This window comes from Alosa alosa, chromosome 18 (assembly GCF_017589495.1).
Source record: "Alosa alosa isolate M-15738 ecotype Scorff River chromosome 18, AALO_Geno_1.1, whole genome shotgun sequence".
Taxonomy (NCBI): Eukaryota; Metazoa; Chordata; class Actinopteri; order Clupeiformes; family Clupeidae; genus Alosa; species Alosa alosa.
Window position 1 is genome coordinate 32197215 of NC_063206.1, and position 16345 is coordinate 32213559.

Sequence of the window (16345 nt, forward strand, 5' to 3'; positions counted from 1 at the left end):
TGTCCCATAATGTTACAGAGCCGTTGAAAAAGTCTTCCTCATTAACGTTAGGTTTACTAATGCAGTCAGTCGGCAAAATACTGGTTTTGCCCTCATACTCCCCGCCAATCCACTTAACCAGAGCAAACGTGTTACATTTGGACTAGCTGTTAGTTATGCTTATGTAGTGAAAAAGCTGCAAACATTTTAACCGTTATTCCAACGACCTTAGAGTACGTTGGTAGTGACGTATTTTGAAGTTGAAGGTAGCCTTTTTTGTAAACCCCACCCATCACTGCCTGTGTGCAAATAAGTTAATAGAGCTGCACAGTCCCGCCCACAGCCGATGCCGGATGTAAAAATTCAATGCAATTTCTCCATTGACAATTGCGGTATAAGCCATAAAAACTTAACTGCACGTGGTAGACTTAAAACCAGCTACGGCTGTACTAAGCGATTGTATATGCTCCTATAGACACCAAGAGTTCATGGGGCACTCACCTTGTTTTGAGATAAATGCCTTTTATTCGCGATCTCTTGGATAATTACTTCATTACCCACAATCCTGAACAATCCCACAATCCCACAGTGATGCCTCTGATTGGTGGAAAGGCCGTTATGGTCATAGTTTGAAACTTTCACAGCGAAAAATATTGACAAAGATGGCGAAGTCTTTTACTGCCTATGGCGAAAATCTTAATGTGATTAAAAACTTTCTTGACGAATATTGGTACTTGTATCAACAAGGATTGGGGTTTATACATCACACGAACTTAGTCAGGGCCAATACACTATCAAATAGACCACTGTAAATGTTAGTTTAAACACTCAAACTTTCCAGGTAGCCGACAGGCTAACCTTTAGCATTTCCGACATTGTATGTCATTACATAATGCAGCTACATTAGCCCACATGCTGCAACACAGGTATGAAATATATTATGTTTTAGTGAGTGTCCAAAGGGGTGAAAGCCACTTTAAATCGGGTCACATTATTGACTGTTGTGTATCCGAGAGTCAGTTTGTGGGTTTTGTAAGGGCCAGCATGAGGGACAAGACCTACAAAGTTGTGGTGAGTTAAGCAGGGAGGTTGGTAACGTTAATGCTGCTAGCAGTTAGCATAGAAATCTAGACACGCCCCTAGCGTCCCCTAAGGCTAGCTAGCAGTGCTAGTTAACATTAGCTAGGCTACTGTAGCCTTCATACTGTATGATTCATATCAATCATTAGCCTAGGAATACTTTGTGCATTTAATGAACATTTTGTGTAATAATTCACGGCAAATTAATAAACTGAATATGGTGGTCCAAGAGCAGACCATGCACCAGTCCATGCATCAGCCCGACTGAGCAGTGATGACAGCATAGGATGAGTCAGGTAATGTTACGAAGCACTGCCGTTAACGTTAATCGCGTCCACACACACACGATATAAAATACACGATGATAAATATAAAATTCAATATCAAAACACTATTATTTACACGATTACTCATGAAATAACTGCTATTAACTGCACATTCACTATATAAAAATCACTGTTTGGAGGAAAGGGTTCGCGTGCTGTCGCCGGTTGGAAATGGTGAAAATAAATCGTGCTGATTTTGCCTATATTATTCAGTGAGGCGCGGTGGTTTATGGGATGAGTAGTTCCTTCGCTCGGAAATGAAAATATGTACACAGTCTTGTACCTTTGACTTTTTTGGGATTTTCTCCTCGTTTTTTCACTCGAAATTATATGTTGTATGCTTATGAGTTATGCCGTAGCTGGTTAGCCTAAGACATGCTGTAAAACTCATATACGGATTTTTCCAAACGTCAATGGGCCAAATTAATGGGAATCTTACATCCGGCACCTAACCGCATTTTGGCTGTGGGCGGGACTGTGCAGCTCTATTGAATATATTCACCATATATGTTCATGTAAGATATCCACATATATGTTACATTGCTGGGTCCCACATATACTTGCATATATACATTCTTGTACTATATATGTATTAAATATATTGTAGCCATCTATTTAAATATAAGCTGGATGTAGCTGCATATATGTGAATATATTTTTTCCCTTGATTTTTCTGTATGGGAACTTTCAATGCTTTGATAATATTTGTCCCGGTTAGGTTCCTGCATTGGTCAGTTAAAAAGTAGCCTACATACTGTGGTAGGCTAATAACATCCACATCCCAGATAGCAAAGGGGCGTTGAATCGACGTTGAATCAATCTCCGCCGCTTCAACCAAACCGCATTGAATCAACGTTGAAGCCAGTCGTCGATTCGACGGCAATTTGCTCATGCTGTTCCACGTCGAATCACCGTTGAAAAGGGGGTGACTGGTGACAGCGAATCGACCCCCCTTCAACCTTTATTCAACTAGCGATTATGGTCGAATTTTGGTCGATTGATTCATTCAGTTTCACTTCCTGTTTTATCTACAACAGGACATCATGAAATTACTCTTACAATAGGATAACAAAGACATTTTACTTAATCTCCTTCAAGGCAGAGTGCCAGATCTAGGCTACTAATGAACACACAGAACATCTTATCAAACACATTTTTGTTTATTTATGTTCCATCGGATCCAGGTTTATTTTTGTTCCATGTCTTGTCTTGTCATGAAGGCGCCTGAAAAGAAATAGAGAAATATTAACATTTGGTAGGCTACAAAATATGTCCAGCAATACGCCTAAATGAGATTTCTAAAAAGCTCGACTAGCTGATCTACCTGATCTTGCGCTGGCCTGCTTCGCCTCCCTACGCCTCCGTCTCTCTCCGGAACGTACTTCAACCACTTCTTCACCGTGCCTTCATAAATCATTATTGTGCTCCCTGGCAGCTGTTTTTGGAGTGCAGCTGAAAGAAAGAAACAAGACAAGACAAATGTTAAAAGAAAGGAGGACATTCTGATATAAAACAATTTTGAACGACAAAACATGAACAGGAAATTATACGACTCGTTTTTGGATGGTCAACCCCGTCAAGAGTGATCAACGTGGTGCAGGTAAGCTGTAACATTTTAACCTCTATACATGTCAATCATTTAGTTTACAAAGAAACTTAATTGAATTAATCTAACTTAGAATAAAACCCTACTAAAATGGGCACAATATCAGAATGCCTGGTGCAGCATTAGGCGTGCACGAGATCAAGAAACTAATCCCTGAGCCAGGATTGGTCAGTAGCCTAGTCATGAAGACAGAAGGTTGAAGGAGTTTTGTAATAACACTCTAAAGGTAATAAATTATATTATTGTTGGATGTAGTTTGGGATTAGACTATCTAGCCTAACCATTTTCTGAAATAGCACCAACATTTATCGTTATTTATTAATTTTAAGAATAGGCCTAGCCTACAGAAGGAGAATTGTTAGTTTTCTGGTCAAATTTGCTCGTAGGTGCGCAATCCGCCAAGTTCAACAGGTGTCAGAATGCTGTGTATTGACAGTCTAGCCCAGTGTTACTCATTGCGCGGCTCGTCAATCTATAATTGGTGGCTCGCATGCAGCTTCGGCGAGATTTTGCCAAATTTGGTTTTACTCATTTTGAGTAGGCCTAAACTGTTCGCCAAAGGCCATCATCTTGATAAAAACAAAAGTAGGCTCTGATTTAGCCTAGTCTACTGTGTGACTTCAACGAGGTGATCTTTAGTTTCGTTCTGCTTACAGTATCTCAATGCCACTTGCAACGCCTTTGAATGCAGTCCGCTGCCCTGTTTACCGGCAATGCTACAGCGGACTTAAACTGCCACCTTGTGGCGATAAGTTGTAAGACATTTCATACAGCTGCGTGTATCACGGAAAGCGCAAATGTGCTATGTGGCCGTTTCTAAATGGGACCCACTGTAGGCTATGTGGTAACACAGCCAATATATTTTTTCAAATGTGCTTCATAAACATACAATACTGCACTACAAAAACGCAAACATCTGAATTATACTTCTCCCTTCACCCAAATAATGAAGGTGAAAGGAAGTTATTAAGCCTTGGCTGTATATATTTAGCTATATTGGCTGTGTTATTTCTTTTTTGTGGGATATTTATTTATATGTATTTGGGTGATTCTCGCGAAACCCCAAAATCTTATGGTACTAAGGATTTGATGGTCAAATATGCCATAAAACCCACTGATTACACTATTTAACAATATACGTACATGTGCTTTATCTTGCACACAAGGTAATTTCTCCATATTTTATTGTTATTTTGTATTTTTTATGCATTTTATGAGTAAATTATCATTACCGCAATGTGTCCCGGCTCAAATCCCAAGTGTTTGATCATTAAGAAAATCTTTATCTTTTACTTTAAAATAAAATAAAGTTATACATATATCGTTTTAAGTCCATTGCTTCATCAAAATGTGTGTTTCAATAATATTAACATTATAATGGTTATAATATTTTAAAAAAATGTTTTGTCGTCAGTCATAGTTTTCATTACCGCAATACTTTTGAGCACTGCAATAAAACCCTATAGGAATTTCAACATGAAATGGAATTTCCCATCATGCATCAGTAATAACAGAAGATCAAAGATGGCGTCAAGGTAAGCATGTCTTCTTTTGTCTTTGTGTTGAAATTCCATGATTTGTCTCAAAACGGTCTAAATACAACACTAATGATTCTCATTACCGAAATTAGTAATAGTTTTGTGATAAAAAACTATTTTCTTAATTCAAATTTGATTAGTAATAAGGTAATAAAACACACAATGTCATGGAGGTCATTTTTTAGCTAGGTCATGCTAGCTAAATCTAAAATTAGCATTTTTGTGTTCGGTCATCTCATTACCGCAATGCACTTTATCATTACCGCAATAGTTAAAGCCAATTTCGATGATGATAATTTCAATTTCGGTAATGAAAATATTAAAGGAATTTGCATTTTTCAATGTCGTTCATGACATTAATTACTTTTTAATAAGAGACAACCTCAATGTTTTGGAGGGATATTAATAAGATCAATATCATAAAAGTTTTTTAGGTTGTTACACTGTACTTAATGAAGTAGATACATTGTATCAGAGACCCTGTTACCCTTTTTTCCCCTTTGAATCTCATGAAAGTTGCTAGTGTCATATCATAGTAATAAGTGGCCTACATCACGTGTAGATTACTGCCATAGACTTAAAATGTCACATTACTGAGTCATGGAAAGTGCATGTTTACAATTTAAAGATTGATTACTATGATGTTCCTTATCTGTGTTTTTCTTTCCATGATTGAATTCATATGACCAGGTTGGCAAAAAGTGCACAAAAGAAAGCTGCAGCAAAGGAAAGTTTGAGGAAGCACAGGGAAAAGATATACACCAACCCAGAACTTTTAGAGGAATACAGAAGGAAGGAAAGAGAGAGGTGATGGATAAGGATTAAATGGTTTAGGTGGTGTTCGCAGTCAACGAGTAGTTTTAGAAAATCAGTGTGCAATTTACTCGAGTGTCTCAAAATGCCAAAACCTAAGGCCTTAAAGGAACCATATGTAAGATTGTGGCCAAAACTGGTACTGCAATCACTTTCAAATTACTGTAGAGCGGTGTATCCCCTCCCCCCATACTCGAGGTTGCCAACCCGGATGCCGAAACACTACTGACTTTGTGATTAGTAGATAGGTGGAGGGTGGCGATCAGGCCAAAACACAACATGACATGACAAAACACAACATAAACATTAGTTGAGGGCTGCTACTTCACTTTTTTTAAATGACAATATACTGGCGGACTACAGTTGTCAGTGATTTGAGTATTTGAAATGAACATTGTCTAGTGGCATATCAGGGTCATTTTATGATTAATTGAAATACATGTCTTACATATGGTTCCTTTAACTATGGATAGTCGAACGGCATGTTGTCCATTATCCCTTACATATCAATAAGTTGGCACATGTGTTTACAGAATAATATCAAATAATTATGTTTTGTTGTTTCAATCATTAGGTATCAAAGACGTAAACAAAATGGACAGTTTAAATCTGCCGCAATGATGAATGCAATAGAGCATTCAAGACAGAAGAGGAAATGGAAGGAGAACTCTTACAAGTACTACACAGTAAAGAAGCGTTTGAAAGCAGTACTCAATCTAACCCCCCCTTCTTTTGAAGAACCAGGATTCTCCAGGCCTGTATCTGAAACTCCACCTTCTTTAGAAGAACAAGAACCGTCCAGGCCTATAATTGACTTAACTCCTAGACCATCAATAAGCCTGGACCTCCCACCTCCTCGTTTGGCATCTACCCCCAAATCAGTGAGACGAAGCACAATAGCTACATTAGTGCAAAATTGAAAGAGACAGAGATTAAGCTGAAGAAAAAGGATCGGGATTTCAGCAATTTACGTAGGAAAATGCAAAGAATGAAGAACGGAAACAAAAGGAGGGAGCAGCAAACAGTGACCGTGGTAAAGCAGAAAGTTCAAAAAAGAGTGCCCTTACAAAACAATGCAAGAAAGCAAACTGAAACCATGGTCAAGAGGTTTCTTCACTGTGATGATAACACCACTTTGATCAATGGAAAATCGGGTGAGATTCGCAAAAAGGGACAGATATATAGGAAAAGGGCCCTTACAAACACAATGGCCCATCTCCATCAAAAATTTCTTCTTGAAAATCCAAACCAGAAGATCTCATTCTCACAGTTTTGTAAACTGCGTCCTTTTTGGATCACAACACCAAAGGCTTCCCAAAGAGAAACCTGTGCCTGCAAAGTGCATGAAACCTGTGCCTGCAAAGTGCATGATTTCAGCTTTAAAATCAAGAGGCTTCACCAGCTTGGCATCATTACCACATCATCTCCTACAGATGTAGTTGCTAGTACTGTCTGTGATCAAAGCAACAAACTGTGTATGTATGGGCAGTGCATGACCTGCAAGGACAAAACATTTGATACAAATCTTGATCCCTCCACAAAGCAGAATATAGTGAATTGGGAGGAATGGATGACTAGGACCACTCCAATTAAAAGAAAAAAACAAAGATGGCTCTGTATCCGAGGTTGAGATGAGGACCACAGTCCTTGACAAAAGGTGTGGTAGCAATGAGAAGTTGGTTGAGCTCGTCTGTCAAGACCTACCCAGCTTTAAAATCCATATCTACAATATAGGACACCAATTTGAAAAAATGAACACACTAAAGAAGAACCTGTCAAATAATGAAACAGTCATTCATATTGACTACAGTGAGAACTACAGTTGTAAATACAGTAGAGAAGTGAAGGATACACACTATTCTGGGGGCCACCAACAAATCTCCATGCACACGGGTGTGAGGTATTTGAGTCGTGGAAGAGTAGAATGCTTTTGCACCATATCATCTTGTCTCAGACATGATGCTACTGCAACATGGGCTCACTTAGAGCCAATCCTAAAAAAGATGAGGAGGGAGTGTCCTGAGGTGACAGTCGTCCACTTCTTGTCAGATGGCCCAACATCCCAATATCGAAATAAAACAAACTTCTATCTTGCGTCAACAATCCCATTCATGATGGGATTCCAACATGTGACTTGGAATTTCAGTGAGGCGTCACATGGGAAAGGTGCTCCCGACGGAGTGGGAGGAGCCCTGAAAAACCTTGCCGACCGCATTGTTGCCTATGGCACCAATATTCCAGATGTAGATACATTACACCAACAGCTGGATGCCCAGTCCTTGGTGCATATCCTCAAAATAACAGAGGATGACATAAACAGAAGCAGCGAGTTGGTTCCACCAACCCTGAAGGCATTACCTGGAACCATGAAAATCCATCAGGTAAAGTGAAGGAAAGAAAGAAAATGAAATATTATAAAGTTGAAACAGTATTTTAAAGGTGCTCTAAGCGATGCCACACATTTTTAGCCTGAAACATTTTATGTCACTTACTCCACATCACCTAACCAACTGCTAGCTGGCCAGCCCAGACTCCAAAAACGCAACAAAACAACCTATGCAAACCTAGCCCATAAAAACATAACAAACTGTTCCAGCAAATCACAGAAGAGAGGCATTTAGGAGAGTTTCAATTGCGAGCTAGCTCTCTATTTTGTTTGAAAGTCAACAGAAGTGGCGTTACCCGGCATCGCTTAGAGCACCTTTAAGTAAACGGACAATATCTTCTGTCTTCAGCTGATGTCATCCAGTCCAGGGGAGGTGAAGACCAGGGAGCTTTCCTGTTTTTTGTGATGGAGCTTGTGAATGTTACGGTCTAAGGGAATTTAGCTTCAGGGGAAAGGAAAACGTGCCAGAAAAGAAAGTTGTTGGAGACACCATTGAAGTTGCACAAAATGAAATAAGTGAAGACACCATTGAAGTGGGGACATGGGTCTTGGTGCAGTATGATGGGGATTTATTCCCAGGCACTGTCACTCAGGTGTGTAAAATCTGAACCCAGCAAAGGAAGGTATTGTTATATTAGTCCAGCACAATGTAATTTATTAAAATGCACTCTTTTATGCTTTCTCCAGATTTCAAATGGCCAATATGAAGTTGACACAATGACTGCTATTGGAGAGAACAAGTTTTACATTCCAACTGTGAAGTTTCCAGGTGATAAAGTGTGGTACTTCCAAGATGATATCAAGGCCATCATCCCCAAGCCGCTACCAATCACATCTTCTGCTAGGCATTTCTGTGTCTTGCCAGAAATTTGGAATAAACACAGCAAGAAAAGTCCTTCTAAAATATGAAGAAACTGTCAGTTTACTTGCCATAGTCTGTTACACAGTTATGGGATAGGCCTTTCCCTATTTCCCAAGCTCAGTGGTACCGGTGTCACACTGTTTTGATGTTGGTTTGTTTGTTTGTTCTATGAAATTAGTGTGACCTAATGTTTGTTTTACGTTAATGGGCACATTTTGGTTATGAATTGATGGAAAATGGGATACCAATGTACTTTAAATTTGTAAAAAGTAAGTGGCTTTAAGCACTGTTTAAAATGTAAAAAAAAAATCTGACTATTAAAGGAATAAGCTATACATTTGGACAAGATTCAGCAGGGTTTTGTTCTTATTCTCATTTCGAAATATCAGTCTCATCTCTGAAATATCTGTCTCATTACCGAAATGAATGTTTATTTTTAAAAAAATCAACTGTTAGAAAACAGCATTCATTTCCATTTTCAAAATTAGATTATTCCAAGTATTCTTCCTTCACCTCTGCCACATTTTTCTGTTTAAAGTTGTGAGTTTTTACTTAGATATTGTAAAATACAAGTTGCAAATCACTCATCATATTGCGGTAATGAGACAAATGAGAGAAATTCTAAAAATATGTTATATTTAACAATAACTTTTAAAAATGTTTTATGTTGACCTTGGTATTAATGTTAATGATCCATTTAAAAAAATGCATAAAGAATTATATTTCTATGTTATATTTCATGTAATGATCTATTGCGGTAATGAGAAGTTCTGATGGACTTAGTCTTGAAAATATAAATAAATATATATTAAAAAGCCTAATATTGTGAGAAAAGTAATTTTTACAACACCTTTACACTTTAATTCAGATGTCTCAAAAGGAAATTTATTCATACATATCTTTTGAAAAATTCTATGTCAGAAATCTTTCAGTTGACGGTTTCGTGAGAATCACCCATTTATATTACAATATATATATTATATGTAGAAATGCACATTTGCAAATGTATGTTGTCGTAAAAGTGGCTCTCTTTTTGATTTTGCACTGCCAATGTGGCTCTTGTGTAAAAAATAGTGAAGATCACTGGTCTAGCCCATTCTGGAGCCAACTGAAACCCCCATAAGCATAACCCGGCTGTCATAGTGCGTTTTCAATAGGCCCCATCTCATACAAGGTATCTCAGTGTACAGTAGCCTACTTTACGTGATGCAGCGGTGCCAATGCGCTGCTTGTTCCTTGGAACAATAACGAAAAGATAGGCCTTCTTGTAGCAACAATTTGCATTTAGACTTCTCGTTGCAGGACGGCTGCAACAGGTTGAGCTTCTTGTAAAGACCCAGGAAGAACCGGGGCACACCGGGTACTGAGCTTTTGACGCTGAGGAAGACGCTGTGCGTCAGTTATTTGCACCAAATAAAGCAAAGTACCCCGTGCTCCGGTTCTTCCTGGGTCTAGTCTTTAGAGTTTTGCTGTTTTCCATCAAGGCTAAAAGTCAAAAACACATAATCTGTCCCCTTTATTAAAGACTTTTGAATCAAGAATGAACCAAGAACACATACTCATAAACTACATATTTTCTGAAAGCTCTGATCTCTCGATGTATACATTTTGACTTGTCCCAACTTCTTTTAGTTACATTACTTTGTTAAAGTAATTGAAATAGTTACACTACTAGCCTATTACATTTTAGATAGGGTAAGTTATAATAGTAACACATTACATTTTTTGACAAACATACCATACAGTACATCACTGAGCATCGTTTCTTTAAAAGGTTTCTTGTGGCCTTTTCCTGCCCAGTTGAAAAGGCTAGCCAGGTTGTTGGTGAGGCCATTCTGCAGCATCCGCCTTACGGTCACTTCAGCAGTGTGCCCACCAACAAGAGTAAATGTAGAGATCTGACAAGACATAATGAACCAACAAACAAACAGATGAAAAGAAACATTGCATGAATAATTATGTACCATATTAGCGAACTCATCTGTGTCACATATTGAGTAATGTGTTCCTTTTGTTTTCAAGGATTATTCCTACAATTACTGTGAGTGGTGTAGTGGATGGCTGGAAAGAAGAGGTATGTTCATAATAATTTAAATTGATGTAATGTAATGTAAGTTAAAGTTTTTTGGTAGTGCTCATTTAAGTACCATTTTTTGCTTCTTGAGCGGGTTTTCCTTGATGAGAGCTTCTGCCTGTTCAAACTCCTCCATTGTGTTGAGAGGCAGTTTGATGTTTGACGGGGAAGCTTCAGGGGTTGCCTGCCTCACCGTCTCTCTCCTTAGGGCCCTAATGTCACTCCCCAGCTTGCTGATTTCCTCTTTCATTTGTCTGTTTTCGTCCAGCACTTGCGACAACAGCTGTATCACTTTTGTTAATCCAATATCTGTCAATTTAAGTTACTTAATATTAGAAATATGTTTTCTTACTGGTGTACTTTCACATTTCAGCTCATTCTGATGTATATGACTATGAATGTTTGTGTCTCCTTAACTTACCACGCAACAGCTGTTGGTGTGGCTGACGTGCATCTATATTTGAAAATCACAAGGTGCATCGATTAGATTTTTTTCAAAATTGGTGTATCTAAGGAAGAGTTTGTGTAAAATTTACCTTGTGTAAAATGCCCTTCATGTGAGTCTGCATGGTGTTTGAGAGAAAAGAAAAAGAGTAGAGTGTTAGAGGGCAAAGACTGGCGTAGGGTGTCAATGTTTCAGTAGTGGATGGGTAGGAAGGGTTAGGCCTAAATTACCTCTTTGGGTGGTTGATGACCCAAATAGCCACTCACTATTGATGTCTGCAAAGGAAAAAACACTTTAATACAGAATAAGATAATGGTATAGTTAGCATTTGAGTGTTACTGGAAATGGCATTAAACAGTAAACACACAAATGTTTAGCCTATCCTACCTGGCCCAAAGTCAATAGCTGGCCTTGCCGTTTTTCTAGGGGTTGGCTCATCCTCATTAGTGTCCTCACCTTGAAGCATAGGAAATGGCAGTTGAATTTCAGACTGGCCTAAATGGACAATCAGATATTTGTTTAATTCTGAAATATGTGTTATTGCTGTAGACCCGCACCTCCAATAGCCTCTCGTGGCAAGCTCCAACTCCTGGCTGTAACTGATGAGCCCGCTCTTTCAAGATTGCTACCTTGCTTGTAGCGTGGGTTTGCCCTTTGGAACAGTCATGGTAGTGGGTCAGCAACACCAGAAATATAAACAGAACACACTGAACAAACTTTTTTTATATATATATTTTGTGAGCTTTTCAGTTTTGCTTAGACAGGACAGAATTTTTTTTTACCTTCTTTTCCTCTTGTCCGGAATCTCAGCCTCTGACTGGAGATCTGTAGTTGCACAGTCAGGTTGCAAACACTTATCCAAATAGTCTTTGGCCTTACCATATGTTGCTGAAAGTGAATGACATGTGTTAGTGCAATGTAACATGTTGAATCTTAAAGAAATGTTTTAATGCAGTATGTTTCCTTACCACAGCCTACCAAGACCCTCACGTCATCAAAAACATCCCAGTTTTGACCTGGTGGAAGGTGGTTTAAAACGGATTTTTGGAGCCGCCAGTGGTCATAGGAGCCAGGCCAGTAACACCTCCAGCTTTCCCCAGCCTCCTCGAGCCAGCTGGATGGCACTACGGCAGCGCCTTTGTCCGTGAACTCGACCACCTTCCACATCTGTGCCATCTAATAAGGTGAATGAATGAAACACTTGAAAAAGAATAATATTTCTGAATGAATGAAACACTAGAAATAGAACAACAGTTCTGATGAGTTTTGAATGTGTGAAAAATAACCCTTGGAAATATATTTCCAGAATTTCCTATATTACAAGTATCTATCTATCTGTCTTAATCTACACACCAAAGTCACTATTGGTGTATATGCTGCAAGTGATCACTATGTTAAGTGATAGGTAAACTTCCTGTAACTAATCATAAACATATTAGCTACCTAAGCCTAACTATCTTCAAAGGCTTGCCGGGCTCGAGGCAGATGCCCCCTCCCCAGAGTTACCTTTACATAAAAGACAAAAAAATGAAAGAAAAATAAAGCACTTCGCAGGAAGAGTAGACGACGCTACTCAGCTCTAACTACTCAGAGCATTCACAGCATTTTGTCAGATAGATAGATAGAAAGATAGATAGATGGATTTTTTGTTATTTTTATAGGCTATATGTTTTTTTTTTTTTTTTTTAAGGATTTTTTCAGGATTATGAATTGGGGGTTGTTGAGGATTAGGAATTAGGATTGGTGAAGAAGAGGGATGGCAACAAAATAGTCTTGGTCTGGCAAAAGCACACATTTTCTTCGAACAACCTCAAGGTGCCCAACTTCAAGACTGTCTTTTAGCGTGTGTACCTGAAAACAGCCTATGTGAGCGGATGGGCAGGGATAAGTGAAATGTGAATCTCTGTAGCTAAATGTTCTGTAGACTATAAAAACTGAACCAGATGATTTCACAATGTTTTGGACCAGTGCAATCTCCTGTCCTATCGCTATACAGTTGTCCCCAGTCTTTGTTGATAGACAGAAGTCTTTTGTTAATGCCTTTCTGTACTGTTTGGCATTGCTGAATTGCAGAGGCAATGGACCATCCTGGTGTGAGTCAAACAAAAGGGGCTGCACACTTGGAGGTGGAGTCAAGGCATCAGGCACCTCTGACAGTCTCTTGACCACTTGTTGTAATGGTTGAATGGACATTTTTTTTTATTTTTCCAAGAAAATTTTCATAGGGAAACGAAGAGACACAGTCAAGGGCACCAAATTGTCGGTATACATCAGTTAGATGTATCACCTGATGTATAGTAAAAAAAAAATTCCCCTTCACCATATAAGTCTCCAAAGTTTTTTACAAATGCTGTCAGTACTCTATTGGCAAAATCAATCATGGGTGCAGAGAGGTTGGGACTGAGTAATAAAAACACACCCACAGAGAACAACAGTTTTCTGTTTTCAAATATCTCTCTTGGGAGAATGTGTTTCAGAACCACAGACCATGAACTGTCTTACTGTAGCTCTGTGGCCTTCCATCGGTCTATTTCTGCATGTTCTTGTGGTTTTCGGGCAAATTCAGTGGGAATATGGGTACGGAGAGCAATCAGTTTTGATGATATTGCTGTGATCACTCTAGATGGCTGTCTAGTGGCCAGATTTTTTCCCTTCATCCAGAACAGAATAAGTTTTCGAGTTACACCCAAACAGCACAGGTGCATGTAATCGATTGGAAACTGTGTTACCATCAGGACAATGCCAGTAAGGGGACTAGGATGTAGGTGGTGATCTGTGTCTGACATCAAAGCAAAGTCTTCATCAGACCTAAGCCTGGCATTCATCTCAGGGTATGTCATTTTATTTTGCCACACACCTACTTGATGGCACTTGTCGCACCCAGAGTAGCCATTGTGGGACTTTGTCTGTTTTATGTAAGCCCGTGCTGGAGCATCACATATAAAAGAACACACCATCACCTTCAGAGTTTCACCTCTGTAGGTCAGTCCATCTTTCAGTAACTGGGTGAGGTCATCTACAAATGTCTTCAGGTAATCATGCACATTAGACGGTTTTGCATTACCACAGAACAGACCCACAATGAAAGTTTTTTTTGTGTAATCGCAATCAATCATTGACAGGATTGGCCAAAACTGAACTTTAGAACTTTTGAAAATGGGTAAACCATCGATGTTAAATTGCAATCTGATTGTCTGAAGGCAACTAGGTAAGTGGATTGAATTCAATTTGGACAAAATTCCCTTAGCCAATCCAAAATGGTGATATTCACCCCCCACTAATGTTTCCACAGCTATTCTCCTTTGAGTGCCAAGAAGTGTCCTAGCATCTCTAGGCAGCTCTGGGTGGTATACTGTCAATATTGACAGAAGAGCAGTAACTGCAACGAGATTAATGCCAAAAGTCGCTGCCCATTGCTTAAGTTTCTCTCGTAGACTCATCTCCCCAGGATCACTTTCATCAGAGCTGGATGACTCACTAAAATCTTCGCTGTCTGTACTTTCACTGACACCACTGTTTGTACTGTGTTGACAAGGACTGTTCGCATAGTCTACAGCTGCTTCACAAAGTGGTAGATGTGATGAGCTTTCACTAAGCGGAACCTTTTCGGCCTGACTAATTGTCACATTGAATTGCTGCCAAATCTCATTCTCTGTCTCCCTTGCGTTTGACAAGACTCACCTTCTTTTACTTCAATAAGAGGCCATTTTTGTGTGTATTGGCCACTATTGAAAAATAAATTAGGCTGATACCTTTACTGTGAGCTTGAAATGGTCTTCAGTTTCCCATATACATGCAAATGGAAGGAAAAAAACAAACACAAAATTAGTTTCAATGGCATAGTGTGGCAACGATTGACAATTACATTTAATATGACACAGTGAAATTAGGATGAATTTAAGTCTTAAATTAAATAACGTGATTTATAGTTTTGTAATATATTAAAATGGTATTGCCAAAGTCCCTCCACGTCGAAAAAAGCCTATGCATTCTTATAGGGGCTATGCCAACAACATATTTAATCAACTGCGCTCAGATTGGTTAAAAGCCAGAGACTGCCTGTAATTCACTTCCGGTTCGATGCCTTTAAAACGGAGGGGGAGCGGCACAGCGCTTAGATGCTGCGCCACAGAGTTGCCAGCTGGATAGATGAGGATGCTGTTGGTGGTGGATGGATTTTCACGTGGCATAGCAAGGTTAGCAGAATTGTTTCCTAAGCGTAATATAAAAGATTGAGTCGCAGTATTTGGTACAATATTATGTAGAATGGACCGACATGTCCACGGGTCGATTTCCCGTAGCGAATCGACCCTTTTAATGTCTTAAATTTATTTTAGTTTAAGCATGGGCTAACATTAGCTTCGACAGTTTCCCGGGGATTTAGTAAGGAACGCAGCGCGCCATGCTGACATCACTCAATAACGTTCTCTCTTAGAAAGAAATTGTACTAAATACCAATATTATGGATGATATTCGTAGTAATATTGGTATAGTAATACCGTAGTATGGCAAACGGAACAAATTTGTAAACATGTAATCGGTCATATTTTATCGACAATTGCCTTGGGGAAAAAACCTTAGACTGCGGTGTTAACTGCTGTAACGTTAACGTTAGCTAAACTGTCACAAACTTTGAATCAAACTATTCCTGGCTAAGTGGCCCGCTTATGCCTCGCGCATTTTCGCTGTATTAACGGACATTTATCCTTTAATGATAAGGTAGTACATGTAGGCCAACTATAGCATGTTTTGATTAAAGTTCGTCAGCTAACGTTAATGTAGCCTAATAGCCAATCATAGCATTCTATATCCCAAGGGGAAATTCAAGGTCTCAATTCTAGTAGTGCTATTAACTTGATACACAAAATACCCGTCGGAAATGTAACTTAACGTTAGGCCTTCAATAGTAACTTGATTTATATATTCATGACATTTATTTACATGTCATGTGTTATGTTGCATTGCTAGTGGAGTGTAATGTTAACTTTGTTGCATTGCTAGTGGACTGTAACGTTAACTTTAAACGTTAACTTCACTTTTAACGTTAGATATCAAGTCTAATCAACTCCGAGTTAACGTTTGCCATAGCTGATGGCGTTGGTACAAAAATAGCCCATATTCGTCGTAAATGTACAACATCTACATGTCGTGTTATTGGATAACGTTAACGAGAGGTGAAGTTGTTGACATTATCAATGGAGATCAAAGGTGCTCGTGCAGCAAATGTTCTAGGTTG

At 38.9% G+C, this 16345-nt stretch overlaps 1 protein-coding gene across 1 annotated transcript; it reads right to left on the reverse strand.

Moving 5' to 3' along the window:
• Positions 1-2553: 2553 nt before the first annotated feature.
• LOC125311737 lies at positions 2554-15380 on the reverse strand. The gene is made up of 12 exons (XM_048270042.1): positions 14862-15380; positions 12078-12285; positions 11892-11997; positions 11667-11761; positions 11497-11565; positions 11340-11384; positions 11201-11227; positions 11086-11118; positions 10738-10973; positions 10329-10488; positions 2710-2837; positions 2554-2609 (listed from the first exon to the last, which is right to left on the reverse strand). The coding sequence occupies exons 2-12, from the start codon at positions 12283-12285 to the stop codon at positions 2598-2600; spliced, it is 1119 nt and encodes a 372-aa protein (XP_048125999.1). The 5' UTR covers positions 14862-15380; the 3' UTR covers positions 2554-2597.
• Between the last annotated feature and the right edge of the window lie 965 nt (positions 15381-16345).

What these genes read in the sequence shown, in the direction of transcription:
- LOC125311737 (XM_048270042.1), bottom strand. Translation starts at nt 12,285, where the DNA reads ATGGCACAGATGTGGAAGGTGGTCGAGTTCACGGACAAAGGCGCTGCC. An exon ending in AGCTATTGACTTTGGGCCAG is followed by an intron (nt 11,385 to 11,496) that starts GTAGGATAGGCT and finishes TTTCCTTTGCAG; the next exon opens with ACATCAATAGTGAGTGGCTA. An exon ending in CGCTCAAGAAGCAAAAAATG is followed by an intron (nt 10,489 to 10,737) that starts GTACTTAAATGA and finishes ATGTCTTGTCAG; the next exon opens with ATCTCTACATTTACTCTTGT.